At 50.7% G+C, this 19,198-nt stretch overlaps 2 protein-coding genes across 3 annotated transcripts in view; one reads left to right on the top strand and one right to left on the bottom strand.

Annotated features, from left to right (window-relative positions):
• Positions 1-766: 766 nt before the first annotated feature.
• Positions 767-12,874, top strand: WNT3 (Wnt family member 3). Its single transcript, XM_077163258.1, has 5 exons — positions 767-780; positions 3,240-3,481; positions 6,973-7,238; positions 7,820-8,303; positions 11,995-12,874. Exons 1-4 carry the CDS (start codon positions 767-769, stop codon positions 8,297-8,299), a joined length of 1,002 nt encoding a protein of 333 aa, XP_077019373.1. The 3' UTR covers positions 8,300-8,303; positions 11,995-12,874.
• A 4,302-nt stretch (positions 12,875-17,176) lies between these two features.
• Positions 17,177-19,198, bottom strand: part of NSF (N-ethylmaleimide sensitive factor, vesicle fusing ATPase) — a 182,337-nt gene continuing 180,315 nt past the window's right edge. For both annotated transcript variants that reach the window (XM_077164052.1, XM_077164053.1), the window contains one exon: positions 17,177-18,838. In XM_077164052.1, coding sequence (XP_077020167.1) covers positions 18,817-18,838 — 22 coding nt within the window. In that variant the 3' untranslated portion in view covers positions 17,177-18,816. The remainder of the gene's footprint in view (positions 18,839-19,198) is intronic.

The following is a 19,198-nucleotide window of genomic DNA, read 5'->3' as shown; positions in this document are numbered from 1 at the left end:
GTAGTGCAGGAAATGGGGGCGGGCAGTGTGGGGTCACCTCATGCCCAAGGCGACCATGAGCCAGGCCCACCCCGTTAGAGCATGCGGAGGGGGCTGGGGCCAGGGACAGGCGTGGATGGAGGCACCTGTGAGAAGATACTCCAAGAAGGGTGCCAGGGTGAGTCGGAGATGGGGAGAAACACCCAGGAGAGGTGGAGGGCCCAGCCTCGCAGCCCAGGGAAGGGCATCTCAGAGGGGTCCTGCGGCTGGGAAGTGGGTGCAGTCGGGGGCAGGCCAGTGGGCGAGAGGGGGCAAAAGGCCCTGCAGCCCTCCTTTACAGGGGCCCCACACTCAGACCAAGCCCGCATGGCCTGTGGGCCTGAACATCAGAGGAGTTTAGGTGGGCAAGGCCTGGGCTCCCTCCTGGGGTGGCCCTGGGCTGACCCATCCGCACAGCACCCCTGCCTGGCTTCCCCACACAGCAGGGGAGCTGGCAGGAGCCAGAGGACCCTCTGGGGGCTGGACTAGCTGGGAGGCTCAACTCGGATGCCTGGCAGCCCTGCAGACTTTTTCAGGTTGCTTAGGTGACTGGCCTCAGTTTGCTCCCAAGTCCCTCTCCCAGGGTCCCAGCAGGACCTTTATGCTAAGCCCTGGGGGCTGAGTCACTGAGATCATGTATAGTGTATTTTTTAAAATAACTTTAATGAAACGGGGGAAATGAGAATGAAGGCCCTGCGTTGTGGATGTGCCGTGAGGATTCAGTGAGGAAATGGACACATGACCACACATGGCGGGCATGCAGTAAGTGATAGAGATATATATTTTTTAATCTGCATTTTTATTTGTATTTTTATTATAAACAACGAACAGACATACAAACATTGTTGACAAATAAACATTCTTGTCATGGTTACAATCAATGGCTCACAATATCACCACATAGTTGTATATTTATCACCGTGATAATTTTTTGGAACGTTTGCATCACTCCAGCAAAAGAAAGAAAAAAAGAAAAAACTCATACCTGCTAGACCTTTTACCATTCCCTTTCATTGACCACTACTATTTCAATCTACTCAATTTATTTTAACCTTTGTTCCCCCCATTATTTATTTCTTAGCAATGATGGAGATTTTATTCTCGTAATATCACTGTAAGCTGTTGATGGCTGTCAACAGGGTGGGAGGCGGGTGTCAATCTGCAGGGCTTTGAGTGCTGCCTACCACGTGCTCGCCAGGGTCCGGGCTGACCCTCTCTGTCCCACTCAGCGTGGGCTCAGTGCCAAAGCCTGGGGAGTGGTAGTAGATGAGTCAGGCCTGAATCCACCTTGCCCCCCAGCTCCAGGACCCCAGGTGTTGTCCAGAAGGCAGGGTGGTCCCCTCCACGGCCTCTGAAGTCAGAGGGCTTGGGTTCCAGTGAGTAACTGGGAGTAGCTCTGTGGCCTTGGCTGGCTACTCAACCTTCAAGGCTAAGCCGTCTGTAAAGCAGGACTGCTCACAGCCACCCCCTGCATTGTAGGGTGTTTCATGAGCCTCAGCTCAGCCAGGCACAGAGGCAGTGCCCGGCAAGTAGCCATCATCAGGGACAAATTAGGCCTTGAGGCAGTTCAGTCCTTCTCCTTAAAGGACTTGGTACCCCAGACATGGAAACATCTAGTAAATGTTACCATCTGCTACCATCCAAATCCCGGATCCGGTCCCCCAATCCTTTCCCCCCAAAGAAATAAAAACAAGCGGTTGAGTTGTATATGAGGCACCACAATACACAGTTAAAAAGTCCAACATGAATCAATAGAAAAATGAAGCTCTGCTTCTCCCTCTGACAACCGAGCCCAGGTCCAGCCCACGGTGGAGGGGCCACCCATCGCCACGGTGCCGAGGGGAACTCTGGTCTTGGGAAAGCACACAGCAAGCTCATTTCTACCACAGACCTGGCACCAGAAAGCCTTGAGCCAGCTAAACTGCTACCTAAACCTCAGCTTCCTCATCTGTAAAATGGGTAGTAATAATTCTCACTTTGAAGAATTGACTAGAAGTGTTATACAGTGGGATCTTGATAAATGGCGGATGTTTGGTTTGTTCCTGTTTCCAGCCCAGAAAACTTCTATGTACTATTTCCTGAGCTGTCCTTGGGGTCTTTTCCTGACCCCTCTTTCTAAGGCTTCTGCTGGTCACTTTGTGTGGGTGACCTGACCAACAACCAATGCCAGATCAGAGCCCTGGTCAGAGCTTGGTATCAGGGGAAAGAAATAAGCCCCCATATACCCCTTTCCTCCAGCTCACACTACTCCTGATCACAGTGCTGATCACAACTGGCCTTGAAGTCCACTGGGACTCACAGATCATTTTCTCACCTCTTGACAATATGACTTTTTTGCTGCTCCTGTGCTAGGGGTAGGGGTGGAAGAAAGCAACGTCCACAGCACCTTGGTTTTCTAGTATTTGAAACTCTTGTTCCTCCCTCAAGGCCTTTCCTTCTGTTGACTCTTTGGAAAACCTGAGAGAGACTGTCAGAATACCAACTGAAAACTGAGGGGCAGCAGAAGGGACTTGACCAAGCTCACCCACACAGTGGTGGATGAGGACAGTGAGAAATGAGGTCTTCTATTTCCCGACCCTGAACTAAAGTCAAGCTCCAATCATTAGTGAATTTCCTGGGGAGCGATGAAGGTGGCCACGGAGGCCTTGACAGACAGGGGACAGAGAACCCAGTGCCAGTTACCAATTCCCTGGGAGAAAGCTGGGGTGGGGGTGGCGTGTCTGGACTGAGCAGGCAGTGTCCTGGGGTGAGGGGTGTTAACAGGGGTGGTCTGTGTGTGTGCGTGAGCTTGCTCCCTGCTAGGGTCGAGCTCTTGCCATTTCTGAGATGGGGGCAAGGTCAGAGCAGCTCCTGCCTTCACGGGTTCCTTTCCATGGGTCCTTGGAAGTCTCCATGTGGCCCCAGAACCCTAGACTCCCCAGAAGGCTTTCCAGCCCAGCCAATTTAATGTCAAAGACTGGAAGGTTTGACCTGGGCCCCAAATACCATCTTTCCAGTCCAGGGTTCTTTTCATGACATTGCATTGTTGCATTGACATGCTGGAGATGCCCTGCCAAGGGGTGGCTCTGCCCTTCAGAGTGCTGTGTGCTCCTGAGGCCAAAGGCAGGCTTCTCAGAAGGCAGGGAATCTGCACCTGCCCCAGAGGGCTCATGGGGGAGCAACAATGCCCATGAGGGGTCGGGAGCTATGCCCACAGAGCCACTTCCTCTTTCTGCCTACAGGTCCCTGGCCCTGGGCCAGCAGTATACATCCTTGGGCTCACAGCCCCTGCTCTGCGGCTCCATCCCAGGCCTGGTCCCCAAGCAGCTGCGCTTCTGCCGCAATTACATCGAGATCATGCCCAGTGTGGCGGAGGGTGTGAAGCTGGGCATCCAGGAGTGCCAGCACCAGTTCCGGGGCCGCCGCTGGAACTGCACCACCATCGATGACAGCCTGGCCATCTTTGGGCCCGTGCTCGACAAAGGTACTGCTCTGGGCCATTGGGGCTGGGCGAGGGCTGGGAGGGGGAGGACATCAGGATACTGTGCCCCCCCCCCCACCCAGGAAGGGCAATAAAGCTGATCACCACCCCCATGTCCTCTACACAAGGTGGGTCGGTCCCCCTCTGGACGGTCCCAGGCTGACACCATCCCTGCATACTTTCCTGGAGCTGTGGGGTGGGTGGCATGGGGAAGATGGCACTGCAGCCTTGAGATGCCCTAAGATCCTAAGAGCAGGCACTGAGAAGGCCACAACCTTTCTTCCTGGCTTGTGGAGCTGGGCGGGGGGCAGGCTTTGATGTGGACATTTGTGACATTTTCCCAGTGCTATGCTAAGTGCTATGCAAATACAGCTTTGGGGTGGGGACGGGGGCATTATCACCTTTTGGTCCTTCCAAACAGAGAATTCTGGGGAAGCCACCTGGTGCTGGGGGGCCGGGGGGCGAAGGACTGGAACTGTGGTGGGGCTAGAGGGCGCACTGGCCTCTGGGTGATTTTCCAGCCATCTGGGGTCTCTCTGCTCTTTAAATGAATGGGAGCCACGTGACTTGATATCAAACACGGAAGCACTGGCGGGAGGGAAGGAGGAGGGGTGCAATTTCTCCCAAGATGGGGCTTTGGAGCTCATGAGTTCTGGGCTGAAAATGGGCAACTCTTTGAGGAACTGCAATATCCAGGAATTTCATGATCCCTGCTGGGCTCATCAGGTCTCGGGGGAGCTACCTCTCCTTTTCCACAAGAACTGGAACCCTTGCCCCACCCCACCCCCATCCCCGCGCACCCCACCCCCGCCCCCTTGTCTTTGACACCCAAGAGGGTGAGGTCTGTCACTCCTTCCTTTTTTGAGTGCGGGAAGTGATAGGAGCTGCAAGTACAGCCTGAAAGAAAAGGGATGTGAGCATCCAGTTGGACCTGGGAAGGAGGTGAGTGGGCGCTGACCACCCTCCCCACTTACCTGCCTCAGGTACGCTGAGTCTACCTGATCTACAGACCAAAAACTGACTATTGTCATGGAACAGAAGAGCAATTAGCAAATCAATGGATGATGACTCCGTTGGCGCTTCTATTACCAAAGCTAATTATTTCTTGTTTACATAAAAGGTTTGCCCTCTAATTGGGGCCAAGTGGCGGCGGTTTGCATTTCAAACTTGATCTTGCCGGTGTGTGTCTCTTCGCTTTCCTGCGCCCCACCTCGGGCCAGGCGGTTCTTAATCAATCAGCCTCCGCATCTAGACGCGCTCCCCGAAAGCAAGACTCACTTGCTGACCGCTCTGCCCTGCTCCGGACACTAGGCAGTGAGAATCAGGTCTTTGAGCTCATTGCCCTTTTACTTCTGTGCATTGCATTTTAAGTCACTGTCGTAGCTTCTACCAGACGCCTTAGTCCCTAAATTGCCCGAGGGAGCGTTCGAGTTGGGGGTCTATGTCAGAAACTCTGGGGGGTGTGAATAAAGCAAGGACTCTGCGGGAGGAAGGTCCACCCGCGCGCCCAGGACCCAGAGCCCGGGCTGTGAACCCGAGTTCTAACCCTTGCCCAGTCGGCGTGTTGGCTCCCTCCCCGCTGAGCCGGCCGCCAAGAGTTCAGCCCTTCCCACCCTTCGAGCCCCAGGACCGCAGAGAATCGGCCGGTTTCGAGGCGCGCATCTTCGGCGAGGGCAGAACCGACCCCCCAGGGCTGGGCCTGCGGGCAGGGGGCCGAGGGCGGAGGGGAGGGGTCCTGCCGCGGGGCTGCTCCGGCGGCGGCCCGAGCTGCCCCGGGCGGGGCGGGGGGCGCGGGGATCGGCGGCCGGATGGCGACAGGCCGCGCTGCGAGCCCGAGATTCCCCGGGAGGAGAGTCTTAGGCGGCTTGAAAGGGCCGGAGCGCCGCCCCCCACCGCGCAGCCCGGCCCCGCGCCCGCTGCGGCCGCCGCGCCATTCACACGCCCTCTGGCCATTCGGCGCGGCGCGGCGCGGGGGCGGGGGGCGCCGCTTCAATGGGGATTTCGCCGGCCGGCGCCGGGGCCCGGGGCGCGGCCCGGCCGCGGGAGCCGCCCGTTGCTACGCGGTGGCGGCCGGCCCGGCGGCCCGGACCCGGCGGCCGCATTATGCGGGTAATGCGGTGTGACACCGCGGGAACAAAGGCGGATTGAGCGGCCCAGCGGGCCCCGCCGGACGCGGACGGGCACAGCGGGGCTGTCAGCGCCGCTCCCAGGCTAATCCCCGCCCCGCCCCCGCCGCCCCCTCGTCCCCTGGTCCCCGGGGCTGGGAACCCAGCGCGGCCCGGGACGCGGGCGCCGCCGCCGCCGCCGCGAGAGGCCGCGGGCCCGGCCGGAAGCGAGGGGCGCCGGGCCCTGCCAGCGCGCCCTAGGCGCCCCCACCCCCGCACGGTGGAGAGGGAGGGGCTCGCCCTGGGGCGAGGAGAGCGCAGGGGGTGGGCCCCCGACCCGGGACGCGTGGCTCGGTGGTCTGGCAGGGTCCGTCCCGCACGCCGCACGCTCAGGAGGGGAGGCGCGAGCCCCGGCTGCGAGGCCGGCCCGTCGTCTCCAGGCTGGGCAGCCTCGGACGGCTCACCTTGGGCTCCTACCTAGTAATCAGAGATGGTGGACAAGCAGGGCTCTCAGGACTTTGCCGCCCTGAGCCTCAGTGTCTCTTATTTGTAAAATGGGCCGACAATAAAAGCATCGGCTTCAGGGTTAAGAGGACGAAATGGGGTGAAGCGCAGGAAGAGCGGAGTCTGGCCTGTGGCGCACTCACCGCTGGCTGTCATTACGGCCGAGGTGGGACGGGGGCGGGGGGTCGCTTCTTGTTTCCCTGCCCGGAACCTGGTCTGGGCCACAACCTGGGGGGCCGCCCTGTGCCGGCATCCCTTCTGGTAGGGGCCTGGCTTTCTCAGTCCCAAACCCCTGGTCTTGCTGGAGAGGGGAGGGAGGCACCAGCCACTGCCCTCCTGATCAGGAGCTCTGACTCCGACCAAGGGGAAGTCGTACCCATTTTACCAAGAGGATAACTGAGGCTCAGGGAAAGAAGGAGTCTGCGGAGGGTATCCAGGTTGGAATGGGTGGGCTCGGGTAGGTTTGGGCTGTTGGTTCCCAAGCCTCCCTTCTCTCAGACCTTGGGTTATCTCAGGAGTGCGAGGGCTCAGGCAGGCTCTGGGGGTCTCTGGAGTTTGAGGAAGTGGAGGGCAGCAGGCCCGGACCAGGACAGAGTGCTGCTGACCTCTCTACGCAAACCTTAGAGCCATCCTTTCCGCCCCTGGCCTTTCCAGCAGGCTCGCGCTCTGCCCGGTGCCAGCTGCTGAGGCCCTGCGCTAATCAATTAGTGTCCCCGGGCTCGTCCCTAAGGTGAGGGTCCCCAGGCAGCTAGGGCTGGGGCAGCATCTCCACTCCCTCCTTTTTCCTCCCCGCTTCTGAGTCCTAAGGCTCTGCCCCACCCTCCCAGCCCCGGGTGGGGAAGTCCAGGCGGGGACCTGACACCGCCTCCCCACGTCCTCCCGCAGCCACCCGCGAGTCGGCCTTCGTGCATGCCATCGCCTCGGCCGGCGTGGCCTTCGCCGTCACGCGCTCCTGCGCCGAGGGCACCTCCACCATCTGCGGCTGCGATTCGCACCACAAGGGGCCGCCCGGAGAGGGCTGGAAGTGGGGCGGCTGCAGCGAAGACGCCGACTTCGGGGTGCTGGTGTCCCGGGAGTTCGCGGACGCGCGCGAGAACAGGCCGGACGCACGTTCGGCCATGAACAAGCACAACAACGAGGCGGGCCGCACGGTGAGCCACATTGCCCCCGCCCCTGCGCCCCCCACCCCCCCACCCCGGGAGTGGCCTCACCTGCCTTGCCCTCTTCCGGCCGCCCTGAGAGTCCCCGGCTCCCCTCCCCGTTCTCCTCTTTCCCCTTGATGAGGCTGGGCCCCTCTCCACACCTGCGGCCACCCCTCTGCCCATCCTCCTCCTTCTTCGCTGGGCTGTTGGGTCCCCGCCTGGGCTAGAGTCAGTGTGGCCGCTCCACGGGACGGCTTCCCCGGCCCTCCTGCCATGAAGTCGGGTGGGCCTAACTCTGCATTCAGGGCCACTCCTTCCCATGATTGTGTGACCTTGGGCAAGTGGCATAAGCCCCCAGCCTAAGTTTTCTCACCTGTTAACTGCCTGGCTTTAAGAAATGGATGTGGTGGTGTCTATCAGTGCTGGTGTGGGAGAGGGAGAGAAACAATGACCATTCTTTTGGGCCTCGGTCCTGGTCAGTTCCTGGTGCAGAAGAGGCTGGAGGCCCAGGGGAGTGGGACAAATGGGAGGGCCACGGAGCGCTCCAGGTGGGGTCAGTGTGGGGGCCAGCGGCTGTCCCTCTTCCCCAGACCATCCTGGACCACATGCACCTCAAGTGCAAGTGCCACGGACTGTCGGGCAGCTGTGAGGTGAAGACCTGCTGGTGGGCCCAGCCCGACTTCCGCGCCATCGGGGACTTTCTCAAGGACAAGTACGACAGCGCCTCTGAGATGGTGGTGGAGAAGCACCGCGAGTCCCGTGGCTGGGTGGAGACCCTCCGGGCCAAGTATGCCCTCTTTAAGCCACCCACTGAGAGGGACCTGGTTTACTACGAGAACTCGCCCAACTTTTGTGAACCCAACCCTGAGACAGGCTCCTTTGGCACCAGGGACCGGACTTGCAATGTCACCTCCCATGGCATCGACGGCTGCGACTTGCTCTGCTGCGGCCGTGGCCACAACACGAGGACGGAGAAACGGAAGGAGAAGTGCCACTGCATCTTTCACTGGTGCTGCTATGTCAGCTGCCAGGAGTGCATCCGCATCTATGATGTGCACACCTGCAAGTAGCCAGGTAGGCAGGTGTGTGTGTGTGTGGGGGGGGACCACGGGTGAGCCTCGATGCAGGGAACTGGGTTTGCCTGCCTCTTCTTGACCATCCAGTTCTATTTCAAAGTCATAGACCATACTTAGTCCTCAAAGCTAAACTCCAGAAGCCAGGATTCCCCAGCCTCACTGGGAAGCTTCATGGGCTGTGTCTTGGGATTCCAAAGCACAGAGAATCAAGTGGGCATGCAGGAAGCAGCAAGCAATTGATTACAATTCTTATACAAATTAGTAGATTATGAGCCAGTTCACAGTTTCTGAGCCACCACTGGCTATCATTATTAAGCGCTTGTGGAGCTAAAAGACGGACAATGTGGGGTTGGAAGCCTGGAGACCTGATTTGCCCCTAAGTCCCTATTTTTTCACTTCTCCAGGCCTCAGTTTTCTTATTCTCTTATGAAGGGTTAAAATACTTGAAATAGTAGGCTGAAAGGTCCTGGGACAAAGTCATTTTGCATCTACCTTGAAGTTAGAGGGCAAATTTTGCACAGGCATAAATCCTAGCAACTTCTGGGAAGTGGGTGGGATGGGGGGAGGGGGGGAAGCAGTGCATCAGCCGTGGCCTGACAGATCTGAAGGTTGGGTGGAGTGGGGAGCACTCTCACTGAGTTTATGGATGGCAATGGAGAGGGGGAGGGATTCAAGTTCTGAGTGAAGGTGGTGACTAATCAAGGGATCAAAGGCTGGTGGATTATGTTCCCAAGCTTCCCAGGAGGTGGCCTTTGTGGGAGGCACTGTGCACTGGCCCTTGGATCCACAAGTCCCCAGGACAGGTCAAGATTGCTGTGGGGTAGTCCTGGAAGCTCCGAGCTGGATGGTTTCTAAGGCCTGTGTGCCCCTTCTTCCTTCTTTCTCGCCTGAGCTTTGTGTATTGAGACATGAGCATAGGATTTGGAATTGGTGGGCTCAGCCCTGGTCCAGCTTCCACCATCTGCCAATTGTGCAGTCCGACAAGATATCCTTTACAGACCTGTTTCCTCCACTGTCTCCTTTGTGAGGGATGAAAGAAAGAGCCCTGGAACAGTGCTGGTTCGATAGCAGAAGGTTGCCTGCCTGGACTCATTGCTGCCTGGGCAGTGTTAGGGTTGAGCAGCCTGTGGTGGGCAGTGGTCACCCCAAGCGTGCTGCCTGGGCTGCATGGGACTGGGGAAGGGCCAGGCCTCTCCGAGGGGTGGGAGGTGCCCAGCTTCATGGGCAAAGCTGTGGTTGAGGGCACCTTGCCCGGCCCACCTGGGATGCCCCTCGGCGCAGCTTGAGCTCAAGCCTGTCTCAGGGTAGGAACAATGTGGGGTGTGGAAAGATGATGCGGGCGGATTCTAGCTCCACCACTGATCAGCTGTCTCACCTTGAAAAACTCAACCTTTTGAACCCCCGTTTTCTCATCTCAGAACGAGGGCTTTGCAGAGTTTTTGTGAGGCTCAAGTGAGTTAACAGACGTGAACACTGGTCCGAATACAGCGTCACTAGAAAGTGTGATAAATACCACCAGAGAGCCATGGCATGATGGAGGTGTCATGCAAGGAACAGTTTCACTTGCTGCTTTTCAGAATGATAGAAGACAAGCCAGGGAGTGAGAGAGTTCAAGGTGGATTGTGGCTTGTCCCAGTGGACGGCGTGCTTTGGGAACTGTGGTGGCTACCGTCCTCTGCCCGTGTGCTCAGACGCAACCCAGGGTGTCCACTATCAAGCGGGACGAGGACTCTGGTGGTTTGGACAGGCAGCCAGAGGGAAATCAGGGTGCTTGAATGTAAACACTGGTCGGGGTCTAGGGGACCATTTGTCTAGCCTGCCCACTTCACAGATAGGGTTACTGAGTTAGTGGCTGAGGCAGGGCCCAGACCTCTGCCTCCAGAGAACCCCACGTGTGGGGAGTGGTCCTGTAAAGGCCCCAGTAGCAGTAGCCCCAGCCATCAGTGGCTTTTTTGGGGGGTGTGGGAGGGGCAGGGTGTGTCACAGATCAGATCCTGCCACTCCGTCCAGCACCCATCCTGGGGTGGGTAATGAGAGAAGCCATCCACCAAGTGGGGAAGGCAATGCTGGGATGGCTCTTGGGGTCTTCAGAAAACCCCCACTTCTGACCCCTGCGCTATGACTGATTTTAAACAGAACCAATACTTTTCATCAGCCCTCTTTTATCCCCCATTTCTGAAATAGCCAACTGGTGTTTTTTCCAATCTTATGTAAGGTGCCATATCCTCGTGGCTTTAAGACAGCATGCCCAAGTAGACTGTGGCAGATTGGAGCCTCATTCTGTGCCCAATGGTGAAAGTTTTCCTAATGTAGTATCCTTCTGACCACCTTGCTGAGTGATTTCAAGTGAGCTATTTTCTTGAGCCCTGGTTTCCTCGTTTGTGAACTGGGGTTAAGAGCCGTGCCCCCGCAGGGTTCACCTGTGGACTAGCGATCACTGCAGGTGAAAAGCCCGGGCCCAGGGTCTGGCGCATGGTCACAGTGCTCCTGGGGCGGCAGCAGAGATCTGCAACCGAGCAGGGCCGACCTCCAGAGCTACTTGCTGCTTGGTCTACAGCCACAGGCCAGAGATAGCCTGAGACATCCTCTTTCCCATCCTTTCACCCACACTGACTCTTTGTGGGGAAGATGGGAAACTGAAAGACAAGCTGGCAGGGAGCACAGGGGACAGAGCCTCTGAAGAGAGAAGGGAGCTGTAGAACAGGAAGCACTGGCCTGCCCTCCATGCACTAGGGGGAGAGGAAAGAGTCAGGAGCCCCAGTAAAAATAGCTATCTGTCACAGGAAGGGCAAAAATTTCTGCCTGGAGTCCTTTGTGTTTGGGTAAAGCATCGTTTCCATTGCTTATAGCTTTTGTGCAGGGACTCAGGCTAACCACTGATTTCCTACCTTACAAGCACCACATTCATTCCTTGTTATTCAGATGCTGTGGGCCAGGTGAGCCAGGAGGGGCTCTGGATAAGTCACATAGTCTGGCTGGTCCCGAGTCCTAGTCCTGTCATTAACCTATTGTGGGACCTTGGACAAGTCCCTTGAACCTTGTGAGCCTCAGTTTCTGCCTCTGTAAAATAGGATTATACTAGCCCTGTCTGCTCTTCAGAGAAGCTGAGAGTTGATTGGGAATGCCAATGAAAGCTCTTTGTATCTCAAATCTTTTGTGAGATATAGATGTACAAATGAATGAAATGTATGCTTTGAACATTGGTGCACCTATGGGAAGGAATTAGTCATAATTAAATAGACTTTCTCCTATTTGGAGAGCTCATTCTCAATCTATCCAGTGCAATGCAAAAAATGCAAACCTCGGTGCATGCACGGTGCTAGCTCAATTCAGGAGTCTATTCTAACTTGGGAATTGGACCTTCAGGTTTCTCCCCATCTCTGTGTCATAAGAATTCCTACATAAGGGTAATAATTACTGCTCCCTGGCTTCCTGTTGCCCAAGGTCCCCAGCTAGACAGTGGGGGAGGTAGGAGTTGGATCCCAGGCTGTGGACTTTAGAAGTCCCTTACGGTTTCTGTAAAGCATAGAAGCTCCCTGATGACAGATCACAGAGGACAGGAGAGAGCATGAAAAAGCCACTGGAGTTTTCCATCACTTCTAAGTACAAGAAATGCTGAGAAGCTCTCCAGTGGGTGGGCTCTCTGGGAAAGGAGTTGTTTCCAATTCTTCCTGTTTGTTTTCCCAAAGGCTGCTGGGAATGGGTGAAGTGTGTGGCTGGATGGATTCACCGAAGTCCCATGGGACGCAAGAGCCAGAGCCGGGGCTCAGCCCGCAGCATCTGACAGCGAGAAACACGGACTGTTGCCGGACACGTGTGGTAAATCACCTGGACCCCAGCTGCCCACTGACGGCTCTCCTTTCTCATCTTAAGTTTCTCACCCTACTCTGGATGGTGTGTGGTTTTTAAAGAAGGGGCTTTCCTTTTGGTTCTCTAGGGTCTGCTAGGAACAGACCCAAGGCTTATCTTTGCACATGTTAAAGAAAATAAAAATGAAAAAAAAATTACTCCAACAGAACAGGCTGGGCAAATGTGAGCTCTCTGCCTGGTGGTAAAGACATTAATGTAGCCAAGTTTCTGTTTCCAAACTGCTCCGTATGGTGACATTCCCAGATGACTGTGAGGTGGGAGTTATTAAGTACGATGAACTTTTACAGTCTCCTTTTCTCTGTCAACTCCCATTCAAATTGATATACTTCCACGTTCTGATAAAGGCTTAGCCAGGATAAAGTGGTAGGGCGGCCCAAGGCAATTGTTAGAATAGGATTTTGACTTTTGAAGAACAAGGAGTTCTAGGTGACCGGGTAGGCTGTTTGACTAGCAGTCATGGGTTCTTTTCAGTCTCATTTTCTCTATAATCCTGTTCTACACAAGAGGATCTTGGGAAAAGTGTCAGATCTCAAAATCTCTGCCTACTATTCTGCAGTTTCCACCATAATGCAGGAGGGTTTTTTTGTGGTGGGTGTTGTGCATAGGTTATGTTTGGGCGAGACTTCTGCAGCTCCAGTGGCTTCCTTAAGAAAGCAGCAGCAGGGAGGGCAGTTGAACTCTAGGTCACCTTAGTATAGTTGTTATAAAATTAAGACAAATTAAAGGGTCAATGAGAGAGCAGTAATGTATTCCTGAATTCCCAATTTTGTAACTAGTAGATGGGAAGGATAAAAGTGATTTCTTCATTTCCTTTCCAATAAGGGTAATGAGCCCTTTTGCATTCTCTTCTTTCTTTGGCCTATGTGAGTAAACACAGAGTTCCTTAACATAAACCTTCCACCCTCGCTTGAATTATGAGATCGCATCATTCCAGGTCGTTGCCAGGGTTCAGGCTCAGGCGTTCGGTGGGGAGAAGGCAGTCCCTCCCTCCCTCTGGTAAAGCATCTCCCAGCTGAGTTCTCCTTGATCCACCCTGGTCTACAAGCCCAGAGCGTCCTAGAGGAAGCTAGTAAAACAGAGGCAAATGGTTTTGAAAATATGAATCAATCCAACAACTCTGTCTTACAAAGAATCAGAAAGAACAGATACACCAGGGTTACAGAGAGGAACAAAGTTTTTTTTTTTTTTCCCTTCCTTTTCTCCCTTCTCTCTTTGGTCTACCTAACGCTGACCTAAGATACCGGGTCAGCAATTTTCCTGCTGACGCAGGCAGGCTTGCCAAGATGACCATCTGTAAGCCACGCCTGCACTTCTGCATCTGCTGGCAACAAGCCCTGCTAAAGATCTACGTCCCACTCCCCCATAAGAAAATCCAAAATGCCACTTTAGACTGCAAAGTTTTAAACCATGTCATCCGGATAATGCTTGCTTTATGTGAGACTATTTCAGCAGAATGGATGCAAATTTTCAAAACAGTCTTTTCATATCTATGTATTCTATATTAAAAGTGATAAAGTCATGTTTCTGGGGAGTATTCAAGTAGCTGACAAGTAATTATTTAATAATAGTACATTGAGTGCATTGTAATTATTCTCACTGTAGTCAGGTATTAGTTTCCAACAGAAATTTACCAACCTGCTGTATCCAAAGTTTTGTAAAAAGTTGTAGAAGTTGTTGATCTTTTTGATTTTATATTCAAAAAGTCTCTTTTTATAAATATTATTTATTATACAATGTATATACCTTTGAGTTAACTAAGATTATATATTATATAAATATATATATATTTGGAGAAAATATATTTCATCATGCAGTTTTTTCTGTTAAGTCATTAAAGAGAAGGTAAACAAACTTAAAGTGGATACATTGTACAATGTGTGGAGTTTGCAGATTAATGTTCAGGCGGTCAAGAATATCCAATTCTGAATGTGGTGGCTGGCCTCAACTTCCACTCTAATTAGTTGTCCAAATTAAGGTCCTTTCCTCCGTTGCCTAGGTCGGAGTATCTGAAATGCCATGGACAGTAGGTCTAATCTACCAGTAGGATGTTCTTATGGGCTTACTTCGTTCTAAGTCAATTTCTAACAAAGAATTTCCAGTTTTAAAAAATAACCAATTCATTTCATAGACTCCAGCACTTCTGGTGCACAAATTGTCACAAACACTCCTAAAACATGCGGCTCAAGGCCAGCAGACCGCGGGGTTGGCTGCTGGCTTAATCACTCCCTCACCACAATGTTTTCAACTCCACTTGTTGGGAAAGTTGGATTTCCCCTATTGAAAGTGAAAGTTGACTGGAAATGGTCTCTCCCAGGTGGCTGCCCTGTGACAGCGATGCTCTGGAAGGGGCAGGTTGGTTAGGGAAGGAAAAACGGTGTGCCCTGGGCTCTGCATTCTCTGGAACAAGTGCCATCCCAAATTCTGGACTGGTTTGGACAGCAAGGACCTTTGAGTGGGCATGCTTTAGGTAAAGGCATTCTCTCCCGTTGTTTCAGAAGGACTCGCCTGAAGCTCAATGAGATGCCCCAATTCAATTTTATGAGAACAATCTTTTAGTCTTCAGACCTATCTATAAAATGTCACCTTCAGGTTCTATGGTACACTGTCTCTGAGAACAGATAAAACGTTTTGGCTCCTTTTTCTTTTCCTGATCAACCTCTATTAGGGACAAATCTTCCTCACCTGACTTCATATAAAAAACCAGCAAGAACTGAAAAATAAAGCTGTGTCTCTTGTGCTCCATTCAGACTTAGAACCACAGATTGGGAATGGCCACAACAAGTTCATGAACTTTATTTTGTCCATAATGTGTCTTTGTTTAGCCCCTGAAAAGCTTAAACCACAAAAACTGTTACGTTTCTAGTTGCGTGGAATAGGACATGTAAAGTATACAGCCCTCCTCCACATATCTCAGCGCTAGTTATGTTTGTATTTCACTTTTACATAAAGCAAATACTCATCTATCCCAGCATTCTGGGTACTTTTTTTTTCTTTAAACCTATAAGATTGCCAAATGTTTTAAACGGTCCCTATTCATACTGACCAAGGCCATTTATAATCGTTTCTATGATTAATCATTATGAATGAAGAGAATGGCTTACAGCAGTGCCTGAACATTTATTTACCTTTTCCACAAGGAAAAATACTCATACATATCTAAAAACAAGAGAGAATTTTAAAAATGCAAAAGAAAGAAGAGATACAATATGGGAAGGTATATTTCAAGGTATCATTTTGTGAAGAAGGGAGAAGAAGAAAAGGTGTGAGAGAGTTCAAGGATGAGGCACAAAGAAAGGTAAAAGGGAAGAAGGAAAAAGCAGAGAAAAACAAGGGGGGACAGATGGTGAAATTGTTCTAGGTGGATATAAAGACGCGGCTCATGCTGGTCCTGGGACGTGGCAATGTACTAAGATGCATGGCTCATCTATACACACAAATGAAGTTAATTTGGCAAAACCATGGCTGCTATGCTGTCATTGTTTCTTCTAGCTTAAAGGAGAACTTTCTAAGAGGCAAAGAATTATCTTACCATTAAGGGTAAGATTCCCAAAATAGTGATTCAAAGTTAGCTGTGTGGAGACTGTGCTGGGAAATTTGCCAACTTAAGTCCTTTTTGCAAATTCTGTCTTCATCTACTTGGGACTCTTGCTAATCAGAGGCACTTACTGCCACAGTGGCTATGAAACACACAGCCTCAAAGGGCTCACCTCGGGACCCAATCCCAGCACTGCTTGTCAGCTGGTGAGAAACTTTAGATCATTTTGCAATAACTTCTGAAATGTACATGCTTTTTTGAGCTCTCTCACACACACCTTTTCCAGTCGTTTCTTTGAAGAGGCTCATGGACCAAGTTGCCAGGCAATGAAATCGAAATACTACTTTCCCTTCAGTGTTTGGGTTGGGGTGGTTGTTTACAGCTGACTCAAATGTTTCAACAGGTCTGTTTCCCAACAAGTCTGTTTGGTTATTATGATTACTATACACACTTGAATCTAATCCATGACTTTGTGATTTGTTGCCGAAACTTAAAGGGGGGCTGTCCACTGTAGTTTTTGGGATATGAAAAAGATAGCCTTAAAGCCAAACACATTTCAGATTTTAACCATTGCTTTTCTGTTACACTAAAACAAACAAACAAACAAAAAAAACTGTCTCAGTGAAGATGTACACATTTACTAAAGGGACAATAAACCTTCCCCTCTGAAGTTTTAAAAATACATCTTATGACAAAAAATACATGTTAATAGTTCACCCACAGATGAAGAAATCTAAGGTGGCAGCTAATGAAGCTGCTGTGTGGGAGTCTCCTTGCTTTATCATCAGGCCGACCTGTAATAGCCTAAACCCTGCTGCCCACCTTCTCAGCATCTGCTTTGGGAAGTACTGGCATAACTCGAAGAACCCACCTACTCAAGGCAATGCGGGACCAGGCTGGCCTCCGGGGGAGCAGGCCCTGCTGGCAGAAAGCTTTGCAGTTGACCTGTGCCCCAGACTGGCTCGCTGATTGTTCAGGATGCCTCATTCTGAGCCAACTCTTAGCATCAGAGGGTAGCTGAGAGATCTGATAGTTAAAAAAATGTAAAAACTGTGAAGGATACCAAAACCAACCATGGAAGAAATCCTCTCTGAGAGTGGTCGCGTCCCTTGGGTTGTACACGGAAAGAGTCACTCTAATTGAGAGAGTTTCCCTTTCTGATTGTATTACTAAACACATTCATGGCTTTGGTATATAATTTTTAGTAAGTTAAAATAAGTAAAAGAAGTAGAAACGGTCCTTCATTAGTTTAACTTTTTAAAGTTAACTTAACTTTAAGTGCATTAACTTTTTAAAATATGCTACTGATTTTTTTCTTTTAAATCACTGTACTTTCTAAATAATTAAGAGATTTTAAATGGAAATCATCTGTCGCTTATGCTAGTTGTAACAAAAACAAGGAGGGCTGCCCTTCTGAGCCCCCCTCTTCCCCACAGGTTATCAGTTTTAACTGTTGATTTGTACAACATATTGGTCTACAGAACATTTCCAAGTATAGGTACTGTTTATTGCATTCCTTCATTTGCATTAAACAATATAATATTCATATTTTTCAATATAGTTTTGGACAAAACACAATATTAACCTCATTTAATAAGAGACATAAGTTAATACATTGTGTGCTGCTCTCATGAGAAGAGACAAAATCTTAAACCGATAAGGGAATCCAGATACTGGCCACCAGCAAACACAGAATTTCACAATACAATCTACTTTTTTAAAAAGTCACAAAATAAGCTAGGGGTGACAATCCAAAACAAAGTAGGTATGATGTGCAAGTCTCTACCAAAAGAATCCCGACAGCAAGCTTTGGAGATGATTTGCCTTCTACTGTGAGGACAGATGACAGGACCATGTCCGAGTGTCCCTGTGATCACAGTGTCCCTTACTGGCACTGAGCACCTTCAGATGGCTTCTGGTTTCCTTGCATGTTCAGCAGCAGCGTGTAGAAAGTGGCATGCTCTATGTCTTATCACCAAGTGTGACAGTCTAATTAAATTCCTTCTAACTCAGTCATGTGAAAGACCACCCTCAAAAGGACTCAATGAGTTCTGCTTCCCTTTGGAAGAAGCACAGAGGGTAAAGGAAATGTGCTAAATGTATTGGAAGGGCCAGGGGAAAGGGCTGGAAAGTGGTTTATCTTTCTGAAGAATAGTATTTTACTTTGATACTGCATTGTACAGATAATTTAAAATGAAGGATAAATTCTAAATAAGTAATTAAGCTTAAGAGGAAAAGAAAAATGGTAGTGCTAATAAGCCCTTAATATACTAAGGAATTGACCCATTTAGAGATGGACACTAATGCCAGGAGGTTTGTAGATAATCTTAATAACTTTTTTTCTGTTTAGGGGTGTACACTTTTTCCATATATATCGTTTACAAGTTTTAACATCTACCAAGTGATAATGATGAACGTATCTGCTACCACAGAGCAAATTAATTGTATTAAGGGGATGTCACAGCCAACACAGTCATAATCTGACTTTCTATTAAGAAAAATCTTCTGATTGCATCTTGGAAATCTCTCTGAAAATGAGTAAGAAGAGCATCTTAGAAATGCAAAGCCCTGCTTCTTTCAACAAAGAATAGCTAGTTTTCTGGGGGAACCTTTAGCCAAATGCCCAATTACCTTTAGTGTAGGCATAGAGAGGATGTAAAATTGTCTCTTGAATTCAGAACTCTACTCAGTGTCCCTGGTTCACATGTAGAAAGTTCTTCCTTCGAAAAGGCTAAGTGTTGTCTTGCAATAGTTATTACACTTATTGAGAGTTTTCGGGTGATGGTGTAGGGGCTTGAGATGATTAGTGTTCACAAATACAGTACATCTCCCACCCTTGAAAACTGAGTAAGAAGGAATCACGTTAGCTTGTATGGAAAGGAAAGCACAGCATCCTAAAGCAAATCTGCACCTTCCATAAAACACTAGGTATCTCAATAAGCATAAGGAAGGGAGTTTTACTGCACTAAACATGCAGAGCAAGTACGTGTTGAAGGCAGAGAACATTTCACTTAGTCCAGTAGCTTGAATACGATGAATAAAGAGCCCATGCCGTCTTCACCTTGGTCCCTTCCTTTGGTCACTGTGTGTTGCAAATAGTCCATTTTCAATCAAAGTCAAGGGGACTACTGCAAAAGAAACACCCAAAACACACACGCACAAATAAATGAGGGTCTGCCTAAAGCCATTCATCACAAAATCAGTAATAGCTTCTCAATGGTTTTTCTACATTTTTTTCACTATGCATTTGCTATCAGATAAGCAATTCACAAAAGAAAATGGTTACAGGTCCATGCGTTCAGAAGCACGTTCTAATGAATATGTACCATCGAGTTTTTTCTTGCATTGTGACAAGCAAGTTTTGCAAAGCAGGACAAGGGGAGCAGACCAACAGTACAATCAACTTCCTTGCTTGGTCTCTCAGACCTACAACACAGTGAAGGAATTCTCTTAAATGCAAACAAAGTTATCTAAGAAAGGCTGTTAAT

The sequence above is a fragment of the Tamandua tetradactyla genome, chromosome 6 (genome assembly GCF_023851605.1).
Source record: "Tamandua tetradactyla isolate mTamTet1 chromosome 6, mTamTet1.pri, whole genome shotgun sequence".
Taxonomy (NCBI): Eukaryota; Metazoa; Chordata; class Mammalia; order Pilosa; family Myrmecophagidae; genus Tamandua; species Tamandua tetradactyla.
This window is presented reverse-complemented; position numbering and strand designations above follow the sequence as displayed.